The sequence below is a fragment of the Artibeus jamaicensis genome, unplaced genomic scaffold, assembly GCF_021234435.1.
Source record: "Artibeus jamaicensis isolate MK-2021 breed Jamaican fruit bat unplaced genomic scaffold, CSHL_Jam_final contig_482, whole genome shotgun sequence".
Taxonomy (NCBI): Eukaryota; Metazoa; Chordata; class Mammalia; order Chiroptera; family Phyllostomidae; genus Artibeus; species Artibeus jamaicensis.
The window spans coordinates 7,296,160-7,317,749 of record NW_026521857.1 but is presented as its reverse complement, the minus strand read 5'-3'; the positions used below and the strand labels follow the sequence as shown (position 1 = coordinate 7,317,749).

At 40.9% G+C, this 21,590-nt stretch overlaps 1 protein-coding gene and 1 pseudogene across 1 annotated transcript; one reads left to right on the top strand and one right to left on the bottom strand.

Annotated features, from left to right (window-relative positions):
* Positions 1-222: 222 nt before the first annotated feature.
* Positions 223-20,686, top strand: TPMT (thiopurine S-methyltransferase). Its single transcript, XM_037158097.2, has 10 exons — positions 223-325; positions 888-973; positions 2,361-2,583; positions 3,737-3,829; positions 8,624-8,756; positions 14,802-14,854; positions 15,509-15,583; positions 18,315-18,400; positions 19,723-19,767; positions 20,435-20,686. The coding sequence occupies exons 3-10, from the start codon at positions 2,444-2,446 to the stop codon at positions 20,545-20,547; spliced, it is 738 nt and encodes a 245-aa protein (XP_037013992.2). The 5' UTR covers positions 223-325; positions 888-973; positions 2,361-2,443; the 3' UTR covers positions 20,548-20,686.
* On the bottom strand, positions 11,081-11,454 carry LOC119055834 (60S ribosomal protein L36a-like; annotated as a pseudogene).
* Positions 20,687-21,590: the final 904 nt, after the last annotated feature.

The following is a 21,590-nucleotide window of genomic DNA, read 5'->3' as shown; positions in this document are numbered from 1 at the left end:
GCACTCGCCCCGCCTTGGCCATTTCCGCCGCTGCGCGAGCACGAGCTCCTAAGGAGGGGGCGGGGTCTGGATGCCGGTGGAGGGTGGAACCAGGGGCAGGACCTGAGGCGGGGCGTCCAAAAAGGGGGCTGGTGAGGGGCGAGGACTAAGGCGGGCCACCTGGGGAGGGGCGGGGTCTGGCCGGCGGTGAGGGGGTGGGCCACGGGGGCGGAGCGCGGGAGGAGGCGGGGGAAGCGGTCCCGTACCTACCCGCCCCCCGTTCGAGCTCCGCTGCAAAGCAGTGGGCGGCGCACGGTACGTTTCCCTGGGCGTAGAGACCGCGCAGGTGAGTGGAATGGTTTGCTAGGTGTAATCCTGTGATGGGATTCCTGAATCGGGCAGCCTAACGAGGTTGGACAGCCGAGTAATTCGCGTCCTGAAAGAGAATTCAGGGAGCAGAGTGGCATCTGGGAATAACTAGGTCGGACAGTGAATGACCTTTGTGAGTCCCTGATTAAGTGGAACCAAAACATTGATATGTATTAGTGATTGTTAAGAGAAGTGCTTGCCAAACTAGTGCACAGTGGCGGCGTAGGGGCAGGGGAGGGGGCAACCGGGGTGCTTTAAACAGTCTTGCTCCACGGTGGTTACAAAGGTATATGTCTGTGTAAAAGTTCACTGAGGCGTACTCTTAAAATTTGTGCACTTCAGGAAAGTTATTCTTAAATTTAGAAAAATTTGAAAATAAATATAAAGCAGAAACTTTTTTAAAAAAGAAAAGGTGGGGGTCTACCCGCGGAGGACTTTAGCGACCAAACTGCCACATCTTCTATTCCGTGTATGGGTAACAATGCTAGTGAAACTTTCCTTTCTGGTACTTATAGTTTAACACTTTTATCTTGGTTTAGAATGAAACTTTTATTTCTCCAGAAGAGGTCATGGGCGTATTAAGAAATTGTTAGCACACCTCAGAAGTGACTAAGTTACATTCGTGGTAAGTTAATTTCAAGTTTGCATGAGACGGATAGAATTGTACAGTACAGGTTGCCCTGCCTCTGTGACAAAATTATGCTTCCCCTTTGTTTTAAGTAGAGAGGTGCTTAATGAAGTCTTCAGCCCACCGTTCCCAAAATTTCAGTTAAATAGAAAGATGGGGAAAAGCAACTCTCTTTTGCTTTTCTGTACCCAGTATCATCTGGTACTTCTCCCTAACCTCTTAAGAAAACTGAGTCACCTTCTGACATTATCAGGGCCTTACAAAAGTAATTTATTAACAAATGTTTGCTGAGACATGAATTTATATTTACAGATCTTTAAATCTTAAACATGCCAAAGCCAAAATTTGCAATAAAGGTAACTTTTCCTGAAATACCTGCTTTTTATGCATTGTTTGCTATTCTCATGGAAAAATCATGAAATTAGAAGCACTAATAACATACTAGTATAATCCGAACTGCCATGTGGAAAGTTTATAAATAAAAAAGCAAGACAGTGATTAACTTCAGAATGAAAAAGTTGTAGAACAAAGGAACATTAATTATAGAATGCTATGTGGCTTGTGAATAGTGTTTACCAAGTCACAACAGTATACCCCACATATTTAATAAAAAATCTGCTATGTCTCTATTAAAAGGATAGGGAAAATGAGAAGAGGGTGTGAGTGTGTTTGTTTGCATGTGTGTTGGGAAGTTGAAAGATGGCTAAATGCTTATTTTCTCTACAGGTTACCTAGAAATGAAAAATCAAGAAGATACAAAAATAAGCTTGTTATTTTGAGATAGAGTTAGACTTGAAGACGAGCTAAAAAAGTGAAAGATGCTTGCCTCTGTCACACAAATGGGAACTGTTATTTTGTAACTGTTGAAGTCTTCATATTGTGTGCATTATAACAGTCATTACAAAAATAGGAAGTAAACATTGAAATTTTAAAATTAAGAGTGAGATGCTAGAAAAAAATTCTAAGTTTATGGAAGTTATAAAGTATGAAATTCCTGTTTGCTTCTTCTTTTTTATTTTAACTTAAATCCTTTTTGCTCTAATGTTAAGATATAGTTCAATTTATTTAAAGATCTTTCCTTACAGGAACTAGTATAAAGGACACATGGACAACAACTAAGGGGGGTGGAAATGGGAGGGAGGTGGGGAGCACTGGGGGGGGGGCTGGGATGGGAGTAAAAGACAGAAAACTGTACTTGAACAACAATTAAATAAAAAAAATTTCAAATCTTTCCTATTCTTAATGTGTAATAAGAGGGTACCCCTACCATCAAACTCACTGAAAAGTAATTTTTGTATGACTTTTCTGGGATGTTGAAATATATTTTTAAAAGCCATATTGCTGAGGATAATGGTTTTTATTTCATTCCTTGATGGAACTGCAGTGCTCTTAAATGCCAACTTTGCAAGTATTTTCTGCCTAAGTGTTGGAGACATCTGCTTGTGAGGCAAAGGCATTTCCAAAACAATGGATGATACAAAATCTTCACTTAATATTAAGGAGTATCCTGATGCTGAGGTGCAGAAAAACCAAGTACTAACTCTGGAAGAATGGCAAGAAAAGTGGGTGGACCGCAAAATTGCATTTCATCAAGAACAAGGACACCAGTAAGAAACATTTGGTATATAACAGAGAAATGATCTATCAGAAACTGACTTTGGAGATAGAAATAATAATAACATTTGACACATTTTAAGATGCACATTTTGGGTTTTTTCTTATTTCAGCATTTCTAACATCATACTGCATCTGTGGCATGTTCCCTCTCTCCGTGGAGTATAAATAATTGTGTGACTTACAATTGAAAGCATTTTAGATTCATGAATAGGGAGATCCCCTATAGCATCTGTGTATTGGCCACACATGTTTATACGTAGAGCAGGTGTTCAAGTGACATTAATGCTTATATGTCTTTACACTGAAGAGTAGTGTTGTTCTGACTTTGTTTTCAAACAGTAAATGTTGTTGTTAAACATTCAAATGTTAAAGTGTTATCTGTCTGATGAAAGAAATTAGCAAATGAGCCAAGATATTGAGCCACATATTAGTAGCAGTGGTAAGCTTTGAAGCATCAGTAATAAATCATGGGCCAGTGCTGAGTGAAGTAGTCATGTCAGATGTTCCCTGTCCCAGGCAGCCACCCTGCCTTCCCAGGGTGCATCATCATCATCATCACTGCACATGCACACTGAGTGGTAGTTGGGGCATCATCCCAGAATTGTCGTATGGGTTATCCCTGTTATACGGATGGCCTGAGGAGAGCCACATCCCTACAAAGGAATTAACTACCAAGAACTAGCAACTTTTCAGAGCTCCTTCTGAGCCCTGAATACACATTTAGAGAGCTTACTATAAAATGAGTGTGGAGAAACTGAGTACATCCAAAGGCTCCCCCACATCTCACACATGCACATACATGCACGTATATATTTGGGAGATTAATGAAGAATTTTTAAGACATATCAACCAAGGAACAATTTTTTTTAATTTTTAATTACCAATCAGGAAAGACCTAGATTTGAGTCAGATTAACCATTTACTAGCTATGTTACTGAGCAAGTTACTTAACCTTTCTGTTGCTTCCTATGCCAAGTGGAGATTATAATAATTAATGTTATCTACTGTATAAAGTTGTTGGGAATAGTAAGTGAGATACTGCATGAAAAGTATGTAGCATTATGCAATTGTTGTCCTTTCCTCTCTATATTGGCTAATTAAAACAAACCCCCCTCCCTTTTTTTTTTTTTTTTTTGTCTCCAGGCTATTAAAGAAGCATTTGGATAATTTCCTTAAAGGCGAGAGTGGACTGAGAGTATTTTTCCCTCTTTGTGGAAAAGCAGTTGAGATGAAATGGTATGAGCAGATAAGCTCATTCATGCATTTTCTTGTCTTTCTTTTTAATGTATTTTATTGATTATGCTATTACAGTTGTCCCAATTTTTCCCCTTTTGCCCCCCTCTACCCAGTACCCCTATTCTCTCCAGAAGTACCCCCCTTAGTTCATGTCCATGGATCAGGCATATAGGTTCATTGGATTCTCCATTGCTGTACTGTTCTTGACATCTCCCTGTCTATTTCGTACCTACCAATTATGCTTCTTAATCCGTGCACCTTACCCCCATCCTCTCTCTTCCCCCTCTCATCTGATAACCCCTCAAATGATCTCCCTATGTATGATTCTGTTCCTGTTCTGGTTGTTTGCTTAGTGTTTTTTAAAATTTGTTGATAGTTGTGAATTTGTTGCCCTTTTAATGTTTATAGTTTTGATCTTCTTTTTCTTGTGTAATTCCCTTTAACATTTCATATAATAGTGGCTTGGTAATGATGAACTCCTTTAGCTTTACCTTGTCTGGAAGCACTTTATCTGCCCTTCCATTCTAAATGACAGCTTTGCTAGATAGAGTCATCTTGGATGTAGGTCCTTGCTGTTCATCACTTTGAATACTTTTGCCAGTCCCTTCTTGCCTGCAAGGTTTCTTTTGAGAAATCAGCTGACAAGCTTACAGGAACTCCTTTGTAGGTAATTGTCTCCTTTTCTCTTGCTGCTTTTAAGATCTTTTCTTTGTCTTTAACCTTTGGCATTTTAATTATGATGTGTTTTATTGTGTTCCTCTTTGTGTCCATCTGTTCATCACTCTCTGTGCTTCCTGGACTTACATGTCTATTTCCTTTGCCAGATTGGTGAAGTTTTCCTTCATTATTTTTTCAAATAAATTTTCAATTTCTTGCTCTTCCTCTTCTCCTTCTGGCACCCCTATGATTCAGGTGTTGGAACACTTAAAGTTGTCCCAGAGGTTCCTAAGCCTCTCCTCATTTTTTTGAATTCTTGTTTCTTCATTCTGTTTAGGTTGACTCTTTTTCTTCCTTCTGGTCTAAATCATTGATTTGAGTCCTGGTTTCCTTCCCATCACTGTTGTTTCCCTGTACATTTTCCTTTATTTTACTTTTCATAGCCTAGGAAAAAATGAAAGATAGGTTATTAGTATGCATATTCAAGAACTATGAACAGTTCGTGCTCTGACCACACTGGAAGTGTGCAGCCCTGAGTGGGTAATAGGTATAGTTGCTTTAGCGCTACCTTTTGTTTTAAAAATGCAAATTTCATTCTAAGTTTATTGATATTTTAGGGAATAATTTGAGCATGATGTGAATTTTGCATTTGCTTAGTCTGTAAGAAACATGAGGGGAAAGCAAATGATTTTGCCCAGTGGGACTAAGCTGTGTATGAATAGACAAAACAAACACAGTCACACACCTCCAGCCTCTCCCAGGTGCCTCAGTTCACCCTGGGTGCTGTGAGTCACTCCCATCCACAGCCAGAGTTAGGACTTAGATTTGATTTCCAATGATCTTCTGTCCATAACTTCACACTAACTTGAAAGCTGCAGTTCTTCCAACACCCAGCTCTACAAGTAGACATCCGGTGCCGTGTTTTAGTTATATATATTATATATATAATATATAATATATAACATATATTATATAACCATTTAACATGTGTAAAAACTCTGACACTATTTCTTTTAGGTTCCTCTCTTTTTTTCCTTTTAATGTGCCACTGACATTTTTTTTTCTTAAATTTTTACCCAATGTATTTCTTAATTTTATTCTATTGTATATTATTGAGAAATTGAATCACCTGATTCACAGAGATAAGGTGTGGCAAATGTGTAACAGCTTGTTTAAAACATTATTTTTAAATTAAAGTATAATTCTGGGGGGCAGGGAGGGCAACTGTGTATCAACACTTGTTTTCAGAGGGAGACGGGAGCATCCTTCCTTTGCTATGTGCTTTGTGTTTGATGCCATCTTCCTGGGTTAGAACCAGGCAATCAGCACAAAGCCTTGAGTGTAAATTGCTCGAAACAAAACATCTCTGATCACTTTGTTTCATTTTCTTCTTCTTTTTAAAAATAGGGGTGGGAGGGAGGCGACTGTGCCCCAAAAGGGAGGGTGTCTGCACTAAGGATTTAGAAACACTTGGAAAGCTGGTAACATCATCAGAGACTGCCTTTAGCTGTGCTCCTGATCTTATAGATGAGTAACAAAAAGAGGAAACAGATTCCTGAAATTAAGTCATGCTATTTTAATTTGTTACTTCTTCAGTTTCCTATGTATCTTAAAATTGTTATTGTGGAATCATTTTCTAGCAAAGTATCTTTGTCACACAAAATATTGGCCTCCTGGGAGCTGAAATCAGTCAACTTTTTGGTGTATTTAAGTGGATTTGGTGAGCTTGTAGTTCTACTGTATATCCTTACAGATCGTTGTTTTTTAAAAAAAAAAAAAAAACACCCAAAGGAGCCTGACTGGTGTGGCTCGGTTGGTTGGGCATCATCCCACAAAGTAAAAGGTCACCTGTTCGATTCCCAGTCAGGGCACATGCCTGGGTTTTAGGGTTCAGTCCTCAGTCAGGACGTGTGCAAAAGGCAACCAATTGATATTTCTGCCTCACATTGATGTTTCTCTCACATTGATGTTTCTCTCTCATATCAGTGTTTTGCTCTGTCTCTTTCTTCCTTCCACTCTCTAACAATAAATAAAATCTTTTAAAAAAATAAAATAAATAAATAAATAAAAATAAAACACCCAAAGAAAATCCACTCTCCAGATTTTAAAACTCACTTTTGGGGTAAAGAGTGAAGGGTCCAAAGGTTATAACAGTTCTTGAAGTCAAAGGGAGCTAGCCCGGCACCTGGACTCTGCCCTTCCCCAGCTAAGAGAATCCAGCAGGGAGCGTACAGTACTGCGCAGGGGAGGGGGTCGGGTTGGGTTATGAAGATCCAGACCTCTGTACTGTAACAAATGGTTGTGGGGGAGGGGTGCTTGCAAAAAACAAAGTCACTGTTACCTTTTTTGAAATAAATCTAAAACTTGAAAAAAATTTCTTGTCCAGTAAAAATGGGGTAGAATTTCATTATCCCTAGCCACAAGGGGCTGGTTACCCTGAGAAGTGAACAGGGGGAACTCAAAACTTTGAAACCATTTGGGGAAAGGGAAACCTGGCTTTCTGTTCATTGGCAAGTGTTTGAGTGGAGCTTTGTTTTTGCTGGGATGTGTTATGTTGTGTGCACACATGTGGACCAGAGTCTTAGTGAGTTTATAAAGTTCAGAAAAGATGGTTAATAAAATCTTTGTTTCTGTAATCTTAACAAAAGCCCACTGGAACTCTTAATTAATTAAGGTATAATTGACATGTATTATGTTAGCTGCAGGTGTACAACATAATGATTTGATGTTTGTAGGTACTGCAAAGTGATCACAGTAAGTCTTGTTAAGATCCCTCATAATGCATAGCTATAAGAACTTTTGCTCATGATGAGAATTTTTTAATTCAGTAATTTTTAAATACAGGGTAGGGAAAAGGAGGCTTACAGTTGTAAATATGTGAAACACAATGCATTTTTGCATTATTATTAATAATATTATTTTCCAAACTGTAAACCCACTCTTGCCCCGCCCTGTGTGCATTACAGATTACCACCTGTAGCCCCATGCTGTACATCACATCCCCAGAACTGCCTTATTTTGTAACTGCAAGTTTATACTTTCTGCCCCCCTTCGCCCATTTTGCCCACCCCCAGTTACAGCCTCTGGCAGCCGTCAATATGTTCTCTGTAGCTTTGAGTTTATTTGTTTGGTTGATATTTTTAGATTCCACATATAAATGAGAACATCAGGTATTTGTCTTTCTTTTCTAAGTTGCTTCAATTAGAATAATACCCTCAAGGTTCATCCTGGTCATCATTAACGGCAACATTCTGTTCTTTTACAGCTGAATAATATTCTATTATGACAAAGTTTTTAATGTTGTGCCCCAACCCTTATCTTCTCCAGAGCCTTATTTATTGCATGATTTTGCATAGTGCAGTGATTTTTAGGTTGGCGTATGTTGCATTACAACAGAAATGACTGTGTTTATTTAATTTTTCATAAAGTCAATACTGGGCCTAGGTATTTTGTGACGCTAGTAGTGTTTTCTCTGCAGTCCAAGAAAATGTGTGAATTCTGTGATTATGAAGCTTACCAGGAAAATACTAGTTATTTGCATATAGTAATTAAATTAATTTCTGGATAGTGTATACTGTAAGTAAATGAAAATTGTAAGATTTTAATAAAAATTGATGCCGGTGTTCTAGAGCCGCATATGGCTATTGTCCACATGTGGCTATTTAATTGAAACTAAGTCACATTAGCCACATCGCAGATACCCAACACCTGGTGTGCTTGGTGGCTGCTGGCGTGGACAGCGTAGGTGCAGATACTTCCGTCATTGCCGAAGGCTGTAATGGACAGAGCTGATTTAGAGAACTTGAAAAGCATTTCTAACCCATGGGATGCTTTTAAATTAAAAACTCTTCTAATTAAATCCATTTGTAATAAATGAACATTTTAAGGCATAATTTTCCAAAATTTAAAATTTTGTCCTAAGGTCATGTAAATCAACTTTTCAGAATTCCGTATAACATAAGGTTTGAGAACATAGAGATTCACTTTCTGCGGATCTATGTATTCTATGAAACCAAAGAACCTGAATTCATATAAATCCTTTAAAGTTAAGAAAAATATATGCTCATTGGGGCATATATTTTTATTTGGTACCATATTTGAAATAAAAATTTAAGTATAAATATATGGTTTCTGCAGGTTCGCAGATCGAGGACACAGTGTCATTGGAGTGGAAATCAGTGAACTTGGGATCCGGGAGTTTTTTACAGAGCAGAATCTTTCTTACACAGAAGAGCCAATTGTGGCAATTCCTGGAGCCAAAGTATTCAAGGTTTGTTTTGTTTTTGGTAAATAATTATTTCCATACCCCCACCAAAAGTTTTTTTTAGCATGGGTAAGTATACTATGCAAGTGTATATAAGATTCATCTAGACATTAAATGATGTAAGAACTAGGGCTTAAAACGATAGGTGGATAGCTAAGTATAGAAATATACAGGGTCTGACGCAAATAACGCCACATTGTTTATCACAAAATCTTTATTACAGAACCATAAGCATATAATTCTGTAACATAACAATATCACACTTAAGCACACCATATGCCATTGTAGGTGAAATGTTCAAATTAAAAGTGTAAATTATTACACCCATATTTTTACTCTACCAACCACACTGAAGCAGGTGTTACTTCTACCAGACCCTGTATATAAAACCTGAGGTCAAGGCCTTTCTGGACTCATGTTTTCGGTTTGGGTTTGTGTAATTTTTTAAAATTTATAAATCAGCATTTCTGAAAACCTGTCTTGCGCCACACCCTGTGTGAAACACTGGAGAAGTAACACAGTTCCTGCCCTAAAGAATCCTTTAGCTTGTGAGAGAAAAGAGAAATGCAGAGAAGCTGTTTGTCATACACGGAGCTGAGTATAGTGGTACAGGGTATTAAGGGAACAGACAGGAAAATGAGCTAACCCAGCCTGGGGGAGCTTCCTGAGGCATGGTGACTGGTTGGGCTGGGCCAGGCAGGAGTTCAGGTTCATGCTTTCAGATGCCCTGGGAAGGTGGTACTTCAGCCTGTGCAGCAAGGTTTCAAGTGGGAACATGACACTGCCAGATTTTCTTTTGAGCCAAAAGACCCTTGTGGCCTCCAGGGCTGTAAATTTGAAGGGAAGGAACCTCCTGGCACAGAGACCAGATGGGAGGCTGTGAGCAGTGGTCTAGGAAAGACATCTTGAAGTGATGTAGGTGCTTAGAGGAGCAGAGGTGGGTTAAAGTAATGTTTAGAATGCCAAACTGGGAGAATTTAGTGATTAATTGAGAGATCAAGGTGATAATGAGTTCACCTTTCTAGCTCAGGTTGAATGGCAGAGATTAAAGCAAGTTGAAAACAAGCAGAGAAAATTAGTTTTGTTATAGAGATGAGTGTAAGAGACTACAGAATGACAAAGGTGTAGCCGGCAAATGGTTTTATGTCTCTGAAGCATGGGGCGTGGGGCAGCACTTGGGCTGGAAACAATGGATTTGGGAGTTGTCATCCTATGACCAGAATGATCCGGTGGAACTGCCTCACCAGCTTGGGGTAATAATGTAGGAAGGGTAAAGACCACCCAAACATGGATAAGCAGAGGCTGTTTATTCAGAGGGGGTCAGCCACCTGTATTTGGCAGGGGCTCAAAGACAGTTGGGAGAGTAGGAAAGCTTTATAGTGAAGAACACAAAGGCTTCGGTTATGCCCTGATTGGAGGCTGTTGGCCTAGAAGAAACAGAATGGTGCTAATTAGAGGAGGGCATGCTATGTGATGGGTTTGGGGTTTATGTTTGACTTTCTCTGGTTGGTCTTGAGTAGGAGGAGTAGGAGGCTGGCATGCATTTCCTAGAAAGGCTGTGGTTTGGCTTTCCTGGCTGATTGCCACAGAGGCAGTGGGTCCAAGTTCTCTCGTCTTACATGGTCTGCCGTTGTGTGTTTGTATATTCAGTCTTTTGCAAAGCAATGTCTTTTCTAAGTATTGAAATTAATGGCTCAAGTCATTACAAGGCTTAATAGTACTTTATTTAACAGCTTCTTCCTACCCTGTTCACAGTCATCTAAGAATCCCAGGAGATTACTCAGCCCAAAGAAGCTAGTCCTGCTTCCAGTCTCCTTGGAGCATTGGTTCTCAGCCCTAGTGGCACATTTGAAATCACCCGTGGATCCTTTTTTTTTTTAACTTTTAAGTAATTTTTATTTTTCAATTACACTTGACATAGATTACTATATGTCAGGGGTAAACCCCAGTGATTAGACATTATATAACTTACTAAGTGAACATCCTAATAAGTCTTGCCATCTGAAATCATAAGTAATGTTAAAATATTATTGACTGTATTCCCTGTGTTGTACTTTATATTCCCATGACTATTCTGTACTTCTTAACCAATTTTTACTTCTTAATCTCTTCACCATTTTCATCCATCCCCCCAACCCTCCTCTTATTTGGCAACCATCAGAATGTTCTCTGTATCTATGAGTCTGTTTCTGTTCTGCTTCTTCATGTACTTTGTTTTTTAGATTCAATTTGTGACAGATATGTATTTATTGGCATTTTATTGTTCATATATTTTTTCCTTGAACATATCCTCATGATTTTATTCTCACATAATAAAACAAAAAATGAAGCTAGAACTGGATCGCTTGGCCCTTTCTCTTCTTATCTCCTCCCAGTTCAAAATGTTTGCATCTCTTAATAGCCAGCATTCTCTTAGATCTGCGGTTGGGCTCAATGCATTCAAGCCTCAGCAAAATCTTCTTTGTAGTTTTGGCCTTTTTCTGAAAAATCAGCTTAGTCTGCCACTGTAGCCACTCTGCTTCCTGTCATAACGCTGCTTCCCCTGTACATACAGAGAATCCTTGCCCTTCTTGTACTGTGTTACTTCGTGGGGTTGATGCCAGCCACACTTCTTACAGAAAGTCCAGCAGGTTTTAGGAACAGTCACCATGTTTGGGAGAGCACTAGCAGCATGGAAAATTTTCCTTCTTCATAAAGAGCTATTTCTTATCTGGGAAACTCTATCTATCTTTGAATTCTAAATGATGGCTTTCCTGGGTAGAGTAATCTCAGTTGTAAGTCTTTTCTTTTCATCAGTTAGAATATTTCTTGCCAATCTCTTCTGGCCTTCAAAGTTTCTTGGAGAAATCAGCTGACATTCTTATGGAAGCTCCCTTGTAGGTAACCAGTTGCTTTTCTCATGCTGCTTTTAAGATTCTTTCTTTGTCTTTAACCCTTGGCATTTTAATTATGATGTGCCTTGGTGTGGGTCACTTTGGGTTCAACTTATCTGGGACTCTCTGTGCTTCCTGTACTTGTGTATCTGTTTCCTTCACCAGTTTAGGAAAGTTTTCCATCATTATTTTTTCAAATAGGTTTTTAATTTCTTGCTCTCTCTCTTCTCCTTCCAGCACCCCCATTATGCAAATGTTGTAATGCTTTAAGTTGTCCCAGAGGCTTCTTATACTATGTTCATTTTTTTGATTTGTTTTTCTTTTTGCTATCCTGATATTTGTGTTTTTTGCTTCCTTATATTCTAAATTGCTGATTTGATTATCTGCTTCACTTATTCTACTATTAATTTCCTGTAAATTATTCTTCATTTCAGTTAGTGTAGCCTTCATTTCTGACTGCACCCTTTTTATGCTGTTGAGGTTCTCACTAATTTCTTTGAGGATCCTTATAACCAGTGCTTTAAACTCTGCATCTAGTAGATTGCTTGTCTCCATTTTGTTTAGTTCTTTTTCTGGAGTTTTGTATTGTTTCATTTGGGACATGTTTCTTTATTTTCTAATTTTGGCTGCCTCCCTGTGTTTTTTCTATGTATTAGTTAGAGTCACTATGTCTCTCAGGCTTGGTAGCATGGCCTAATGTAATAGGTGTTCTGTAGAGTCCAGTAGTGCAGCCTTCTTGAGCACCCAAGCTGGGCACTTGAGGTGCCCCCCCAATGGAGCTGCATACGCCTTCCTGTTGTAGTTGAGACTTGATAACCATTGGTATATCAATGGGAGAGATTTACCTCCAGGTTGATCAGCTGCAAAGACCGGCTGTGACCACTGACCTTTGACCAACATGGAGGATCAACTGTGTAGTTGCCCACCCCACAGAGCAGGACTTACTTTCACGGGGCTCTGGTGTCTTCTTAGTCTGCCCTTTGAGTGTACTGCTTGTGGAGGTGGTTAGGTGGTGGTGTTTCGATGTGGTCTAAAGCTATCCCTGGGTGTGTTGACTGTAGGACCTCCAGTGAGGTACAGGCCAAATTCAGCAGCCACCTGTGTTCTGTCCAGGATCACTGGGCATGAGCTACAGAGCAGTCTGCTGACAGCTGCTACTTGTGCTGCACTTGAAGGCACACAGATAAGGCCAAGCTGTGAACCAAGGCTGGCAGCTGGTAGTGCCTGGCCTGGGGCCACATGGCGAAAAATAGGTGCATGCTGAGACCAGATGCTACTCATTTGTGACATTTTAGGAAAACTTGAAGCATAAGCCAAGACAGGCCATTCAGATGGAAAAGCCAATGGAAATAGCTGGGTGGGCCTGAAAATTGAGTGGGGAAGGGTCTCAGGGAATCACTAGGGCAGGGCAAACACTGAGCCAGGTTGATGTAGACTCAGATATGGTGCCTTCCTGCCAGCTCTGTGGGGAAGGGCTCAGAAAAGGAACAATGGCCTCTGCCAGTGTTTCTGTCTGGGAGAAAGCTGCCCATACCCAGCTCTTACCCAGACAATTCAGTTTCTTCATGCATATCTCTGTTATCTTTCAAGCTGCTGCTCCAGCACTGGAGCTCAGAAGGATTGAGTCAGAGTAAGTCCATGTGCAGGCCCTTTAAAGAGGAATTGTCTGGGACTCCAGAAGGCTGTCTCTCTCAGTCTCAATCCCCCCTGGTTCTCACAACCAGATGTTATGGGGACTTCACTTCCCGGCTCTGGAATCCTGGGCTGGGGGACCTGGTATAAAGCTGGGACCTTTCACTTCTCAGGTGAGACCTCTGCCACCGAAATTTTCTTCCTAATTTTTATCCATCACACGTGGGTATGGAAACAGCCCATTCCTCATCTCTGCCCCTCCCACCAATTTCAATGTGGCTTCGTCTTTAATTCTCTAGTTTTAGGACTTCTGTTCAGCTAGATTTCAGGCATCCTGAATGATGGTTATTCTGTAGTTTAATTGTAATTTTGATGTGGTATAGAAGGAGGTGAGTACCATATTAACCTATGCTGCCATCTTGCTTGGAAGTTCCTCACCCGTGGATCTCGTAAAGTTCCCAGTCTGAGGTCTCATCTCAGAGTAATTAAATCAGAGTCTCTAGGGGTTGGGGCTGGCATCAATATTATTTAAAGTTCCCCAGTGATTCCAGTCTTCAACCAAAGTTAAAATTCACTATCTGTTCTCCCTGCCTCCAGGCCCAGCCCTCTCTGGGCTGCTCCGAGAGTACTTCCAAATGGGTTTTCAAAGACCTCCCCTCTTCTATTTGTAAACCTCTGTTGGTATCTCATTTCAGAATAAAATCTAACAGTTTCATGTCCTGATGTGCCTTTGCTAACTTGCCCTTCACCCCACCCTCACCCCACCCCCACCCCACCCCACCCCAACTCTCAGACTTCTCATATCCCTGGACATGGTAGAGTCCATGGCTTGGTACTGCTCCGGACTGCTCCTCCAGCCCAACCCCTGTAACCTTAGCAGATGCACCAACATTCTTTCAAAGGCCGCCTCTTCTTCAGCCTATCCCCAGGCAGTTCCCTATTTTGTCCTCTGGTGCACAACCAGAACAGTACAGGCCATTCTGCAGTGTAATGTTTCTTTGTAGCCATGTGCCTCTCCATTCTACCAGGCTGTCCCCACTGTGGTCAGAGACCGCGTCAAATTCACATCCACTCTCTAGAACCAGGGTAATCCTGTCTAGGAGGTGCTCAGAAAATAAATGCTCATTAGATGAATGAATGAAGAGAGAGGGAATGTCAACCGAACTGCACTTTTCATGAATAACTTCTAACTCCTGTGACCTTTCTCTGTCAGCCTGCCTGATATTGATTGACCCGTGTACTTATCTTTAGCAGAGTCTAAATCAGGACTTAATGAGTTAAGTAAGTTAAACATTTTAGTAAGGTAATGAAGTTAACCTCTCTATTATTTTGCTCTTTAAGTTGATGAAAAAGAACAGGTTTAAAAAACTGCAATGCCATTTAAATATTTGTCAGTAAAAAAAATTATTTGCAGTAAAATTATGCTCTTGATATTTAATTATGCATTCTTTCTTCATTACCTTTGCTTTGCCCCTCTTTTCTTCCCTTGACTACTCAAGTATCTCCTAATTAAGTAGAATTTTTTTCTTGAATTTTTTTCTTACAGAGTTCTTCGGGGAACATCTCACTGTACTGTTGCAACCTTTTCGATCTTCCCAGGTAGGACTGAATACTACCTGTGCACTTGTGAAAACTTGAGTGCTTGCTAGCAGTGCTGGGGTGGGGGCAGTGTCTTTTCTCCCATCAACTTGTAGTGGCATCCGCGAAGCCTTGATTTGGGTCTGTTCTGCATTTATTTTTACTGCGGGTGACATGTCTGACAAAAAATTTGTGAGGCCAGCAGTAATTGAACATTGAACAATATCTTTGTCCTTGATAACTTCCACACTATGGAAAGCAGTATTATGACCCTAGACAGGTAAGGGAAAGGAAGCATGAGCAAGACAAATGTCACCTTCACACCTGGGTCTATTAACACCTGGTGAAGTACCAGCATACACCATGGGGAACACTGTGTGTCTTGTTAAAAATTTGACTGTTCTGCCCTGACTGCTATGGCTTGGTTGGTTGGGCACCAAACCACAAGCAAAAGGTCACTAGTTTGATTCCCTGTTAGGGCACATGCCTGGGTTGTAGGCTTGGTCCTCAGTTGGGGCACGTGTGAGAGGCAGCCAATCAGTGTTTCTCACATCAGTGGTTCTCACCCTCTCTTTCTCCCTCCCTTGCCCTCTCTTTAAAAATAAATAAATAAAATCTTTTTAAAAATTTTATTTTTCTTATATAAAATGTATTTTTTCTTTTTGTTTCTCATAGAGCAAATATTGGCAAATTTGACAGGATTTGGGATAGAGGATCCTTAGTTGCTATTAACCCTGGGGATCGTAAACGGTTAGTAATTTGGTTTCTTTATGTTGGTCACTCTTTCTCTCTCTCTCTCTCTCTCTCTTTCCCTCTTAATTTAATGTATTGTGCTTGTTCTGAATTCTAGAAAATTAGTTAGAATTTTACTGGTTTGAAGTAGCTTTTTGTACCTGGAATTAGAGGGCCTAAATCCAATACCATATTTTCTAAAAAGTATATCATCTGGCCATAGGAACCTGGGTACAAGGCTTGTGACACCGTGACTTCCAAACTGTGTTGCCTTGATCGAAGTACTCACCTTCTCTAAGTCTCATTTACTCCTCTGAAAATTGTAACATTTCTTCTAGTACCTCCATCACCACGCCCACTAATATTACCAGGTGATGCCTGTTAGCTGTTTGCCACATGTCAGGCATTGTTTGAAATACTTTATGTGGATCAACACATTTCACCCACAAAACCCTGTGAGATATATGTTCTCACTATCCCATTGCTCAGATGAGAAAACCAAGGTCAAAGACATGAAGGTACTTGTTCAAAGTCAGACAGCTAATACATGACAGAAAGATTCAGACCAGGGAGTTTGGCTTCGAAGTCCATGGTCATGATCCCCACATTATACTATCTTACAGGGTTGTAATGGGAACTAAAAGAAATGGTATGTGTAGGAAGGGCCTCGTCAACTCTAAATCACTGTATAAAAATTAGCCACTACTAAATTAGAGCTTTTGTAATGATGCTTTTTGGTGACCGTGCTTATTGTATCCAGCCTTACTCGGAAATACAATGATAATATAAGAGAAAGCATACTGAGTAAAATGTGACCACACCTACGTACTTTCCAATTCAAATATTGTCCGTATACTTAGATTTGGCACATAAATATTGAATTATTTAGTTGTATGGAGACAGACTCTTAACACGTGGCCAAAAATGTTAGAATTCGCATTAGAGAAGTTAAACTTTTATTTTTAAAAATGGTTTCCTGAGTAAGGTTTATTGCCAGATCTAATCTTTAAAAATGAGGCCGTGCGACATCTTCTTCACGTGTATATTCCTGTGGTGATAACTTGTGCTCCCGTCTACCCTTCCCTTTCTCTCACCACTCCTTCTTTACCTCCCTTCTGGAGTCCTCACCTTCCTCCCATGCCTAAGGCATCACTCCCAAAGGGACCCCCTAGCCTTTCGTTTTTCTCTGTTATACTTGCTTGTGTAATGACACGTTAGTTCTCCTGTTACTTTCATTCATTAATTCAACAAATACATATTAAGCTCTTACAATGCTCTAAATATATCCTATGCCAGGTATGGGGGAAATAACTGGACACATCATACGTGGTATTTGTTTTTATCATTTTTATATTGCCAACTCTGTTTTTGGCCCAACCATGCACATCACCTCTCCAGGGTCTGAGTGGCAGTTCCTGTGTGACGTCAGTGTTCTTCATGCACTCAAAGAGTTATGTGAGACCTCTTTGTATCCATAAAATGCCATGTCTGTATACTAAACTCAGTTCTGCTAAATGTTTGGCTCTGTACGTGTCTCCCACTCCCTGAGGATGTTTGCTGTTTTGAGGTTAGTCCCTCCCAGGGCCCTTGGTTTGTATGATTAAAATCCACAAGGCAGTAAGTAGGGAGCAAAGTAGAAGTCACAAAGCTCACTATAAGGGCAGAGCATGCCCCTGGTGTTCCAAGTGCCAAAGCTCCTCTCTCAGAGTTGGGCAGTCCGCCCGTCTCTGTCCTTCTCGTGTCCTCTCTCCCTCCCTGTGTGGATATCCTCTGTCCTCCCAGCCTGACCACTCAGCTTCCTCTGCCTGCTCCATTCTGCTCCCACATATCTGACTTGCTTACCACCCTTAGCCTCCTCTGCTCCGCCCACCACACAGCCAATAGCTCCAGCTTTCAGTGCAATGACCATAGCTAACTAGGGGCTCATGGGGTGTCTTGACTCGGTTTCCCAGTGGAACAATCTAGTCTAATTCATTGTTCTGGACTGGGGCCAGCCCTGGCTCCTGGTCAGTCTACTGATGGGCCCCATCCGGGCCAGGTCCCCACTCTGAACGTTCAATCAAACATGGCTGGAAAGTGGCATCACCTGTTCCCCAAGCCACCCACTACAAAGAACTCTTCCAGCAACACTCAGTCTATGCCAAACTTGCAGAACTTAAATTTCATACTACCTTGAATTTTTACCTGTTCATCTTGCTTCTCTCCAGCTTAATGGAGGGAAAGTGTTGCGTTTTATACGCCTTACACATGCCCCCGTGAGGTCCTACTCACCCACGATGTTTGTTACACTGCAGCATCCCATGCCCCACAGGAAACCTGCTGAACCAGTCTGTGAGAATGGAGTTCAAGCATCTTTCCTTTAAGCAGGTGCCCAAGTCATTTTGATGCCAGCCTGGGAGGAGGTGTCACTGCCCCAGAGCATGGGGAGGTGCGGTGGCCCTTTGGGAAGAATGTGTTCCCAGTGGAAGGCTGCTAAGTACGTAGGAGGAAGCAGCCTCTGCCCACATTACTGAGAAGTCTTCTGGTCTGAGTGGCTCATTTTGACTCCCATCTTTATTATTTCCTCATCGAGGCAGGTGACATCATTTGTCAAACCCACTGCTGACCTTCAGAATGAAAATCGGCCTCATAGGTTGTTAGGAGAAATAAGCACAGTAGGTGCGGATGAAAGTAAATGCTGCCTTTCACCCCCCAGGCTTTGTCTTTGTAGAAAAATCTAACACATACTTTGTTGTGTGTGTTTTCTCAGTTATGCGGATGTAATGCTGTCCCTGATGAGAAAAGGGTTTCAGTACCTCTTGAGCGTTGTTTCTTATGATCCGACTAAACATGCAGGTAAAGTCTTTTTGTTTTCCTAGTTGACTTGTTTTCTGATTTAATTCTATGGCATTAATTTTTCTCCTAACTTATCCCATAGGAAGTGTATTGCTAATAATGTACATGAACGTAAGTCTGGTTTGGCTAATGGAAATGATAAACATTTTTCTATCTCCCCACTCAATGCATATTTTTCTCATATTCCAATCCTGTTTTGTTCATACATAGCTCAAAATAGACAAGAGAGCAGGGATTAGATTAGGAGGGAGAGACTTGACCGCTCCGCTGTAAACAGTGCGCGGCCATGTTGCTGGTGGTGCCTCGGACAGTTGTGCAATTGCCCACATATACACACACACACACACACACACACACATCCACGCAGGAGGATGGGGGACAGTGGTGTGGGGGGTCAGGGGTGTGCAGGAAAATCCAACTATTACTGCTTTTTAATTTCTGAAGTTTTAATAATTTATCGATTGTATTTTTTTAACTGTCTGTCTCTTGAATTTGTAAAAGTGATCTTTTTTTCTGGACCCATTTGATGTGTTTGAACATTAAAGCATACCATTTGTCAAGGCTGAACTTTCGTTTTTAGGAAGATATGAAAGCCAAGTATGTAGACTTTTAGTTTGTAAAAAGTCCCTTTTTGATTTTTAATTGAGTTTTTTAAAAAAGTACTGTGTTTTATAAACGCTTACATATCTTAGTATTTTTTTGTTTTAATAAATCATCTTAAAAATTCATTAAAAGATGAGACCTAGTGTTCCCAGTGGGACACTCAGATGGAAATAGAAATAAATGGAGACAGACATCAGCTCTGCTGATCTGATTTCAACTTCGTTCCTGAACAGCAGGCCTGTGGGTAGGGAACACAGCAAGCTCTGTGTGGGGGTGGAGCCCAGAAGAGAGAGCTCTAGCAAAAGTCAGCAGTTACGTTTCCTTGGAAGTTAAGGGCCCTGGGTAAAGTGGGAGGGTGTACAGAGTGTAGGTGTGTGCATGAGCGGTAGAAAATCAACACCCCAGAGGATGGAGGGGACCCCAAGGGGATTTGTGAATCAGCTCTATTCTGGTTTCAGTGTCGTCAGGCCCTGTGGCTGCTCAGCCACCTGGTCTCCGCTGGAAATGGGCACCGACCTCGCTTTCCCCTCACTGAGGCAGTCCGGTCTGAGACGGCAGAGAGAAAGCAGCAGCAGAACTGGTCCCATCCCCACCCATTTGGCTAATCAGGTTATATGGAGAATAAGTATGCCTAGGTCACTGGAAATAAGCCAAGAAGTGGGCCCTGAGAATTTGTTTCCCTTCAGAATTGGATCTAACTGTGTTTCTCTTTTACCTAGGCCCACCATTTTATGTTTCAGATGCTGAAATTAACAGATTGTTTGGTAAGTTAGAGATGTATGCTGTAACTTTTAAAACAAAGTCAACAGTTAACTGCTCTGAGCTGTTATCAAACTATTACTATCTAGAGGTATAAAACTTAGAGGTCAGAAACCATTTTATCGAAGATTATTTTATCTTAGAAAAGGGACAGCTCTCTCCCCTGCCAGTGTGACTCGGTTGGTTGGAATGCTGTGCCGTGGACTGAAAGGTTGCAGATTCAATTCCCATCGGGGCACATACCCAGCTTGTGGGTACAGTCCCCAGTTGGGGTGTGTACAAGAAGGCAGCCAGTAGATGTTTCTCTCTCTCTCCCTCTCCCCCGGACTCCCCCTCTCTCTTCCTCTGTCTCTAAAAAAGGAAGGAAAAAATTTCTTTGGGTAAAGATTTTAAAAAAGGGACAGATCTTTGTAATTATCCTTTTTAGTTAAATGGCATGCTTACATTGAAGCCATTTGAATTCTTCTAGAGAGATGGGATATTTATTGTGGCTCTTTAGCAGTTACAAATGATGATAATTCAGAACATTTGCCTCCATGTTTTCCTATTTTCATTGAAAGAAGAGAAAAGTCTCCATTTCACAGTTTTAAAAGTCATTTGATGTGTTTTAAGAAGCACCCCTGACTGCGTTCTTCATAAAGCTGTGCCTTGTCACCCTGTCTCCTGCTCCAGGTGCGGTGTGCAGCAGCCGGTGCCTGGAGCAGGCGGACGTGTTCGAGGAGCGGCACAGACGCTGGGGGATCGACTCCCTCGTTGAGAAGCTGTATCTGCTTACAGAAAAGTGAATGAACAAACAAGCGAACAGAATAAAAACAAAGACACTGAGATAGAGAACAAGTGGGCAGCGACCAGAGGGGAGAGGGAAGGGAATTTAAGGGGAAAAATGGGGAGGGATTTTGAGGAACAAGTATGAAAGACACAGAGATGAGGACTGGGGGGGGGGGGGAATGGGAGGGAGGGAGGAGACAGGGCGGGGGGGTGGGCTGGGATGGGAGAAATAGACAAAAAATGTACTTGAAAAATAACTAAATAAAAAGAAAAAAAAGAAAAGTGAATGAGACGCAAGGAAAAGCAAGTAGCATCGAGTGTTTGAGCTTTTGAGCAAATGAAAATTATGCTAAGGCATGAAAATATAATGGATGACCTTTGAAAAAAAGTTGTTTGCATAGTGTATCACAGAAACATATGTAACTTTCTAGGGGAAAAAAAAACATACTAAAGTATTAAAGTCACTACCTTTGGAAAGGAGAATATGATTGGAGTGAAAGATTATACCAGTGTGTTTTACTTACAAATTGCAATAATTTTTTACAACCTGAGTATATTACTTCTGTAATTAAAAAATAAAAGAGAGCCCTGACCACTGTGGCTCAGTTGGCTGGGTGTTGTACCAACAAGAGAAGGGTCGGCGGTTGGACTTCCTGTCGGGGCACATGTCTGGTTTGGGCTTGGTCCCCAGTTGGGGCGTGCGAGAGGCAGCCAGTGGGTGATTCTCCCACACATTGGTGTTTGTCTCCCTCTCTTTCCCCTTCCCTTCCCCTCTCTTTAAAAATAAATAAAGATAATCTTTTTAAAAACTAAAAAAAATAGAAACGCAATGTATACAACTTAAATGAATAGGAAAATCGCCATTTTTATGAAATTTAAAGGCATTGAGGAAATGTGAGGCTCTGATACGGTTCTAGGTAAAAGAACGTAGTCCAAGGAATTGAACATGATATTAGCTCTTCTTATAAACCTTCATGTTCTTCTCAAGTCCTTTTCACATTTTTCTCTATGTAATTTTGTATGTAACAAAAATCAAGAAGAATTTAAAATTAAACCAATC

Bases quoted from the DNA above. Each gene is read 5' to 3' on its own strand.
- TPMT (XM_037158097.2), top strand. From the start codon at position 2,444: ATGGATGATACAAAATCTTCACTTAATATTAAGGAGTATCCTGATGCT. The intron at 3,830-8,623 runs GTATGAGCAGAT...TGGTTTCTGCAG, and splicing joins AAAGCAGTTGAGATGAAATG to GTTCGCAGATCGAGGACACA. The intron at 14,855-15,508 runs GTAGGACTGAAT...TGTTTCTCATAG, and splicing joins AACCTTTTCGATCTTCCCAG to AGCAAATATTGGCAAATTTG.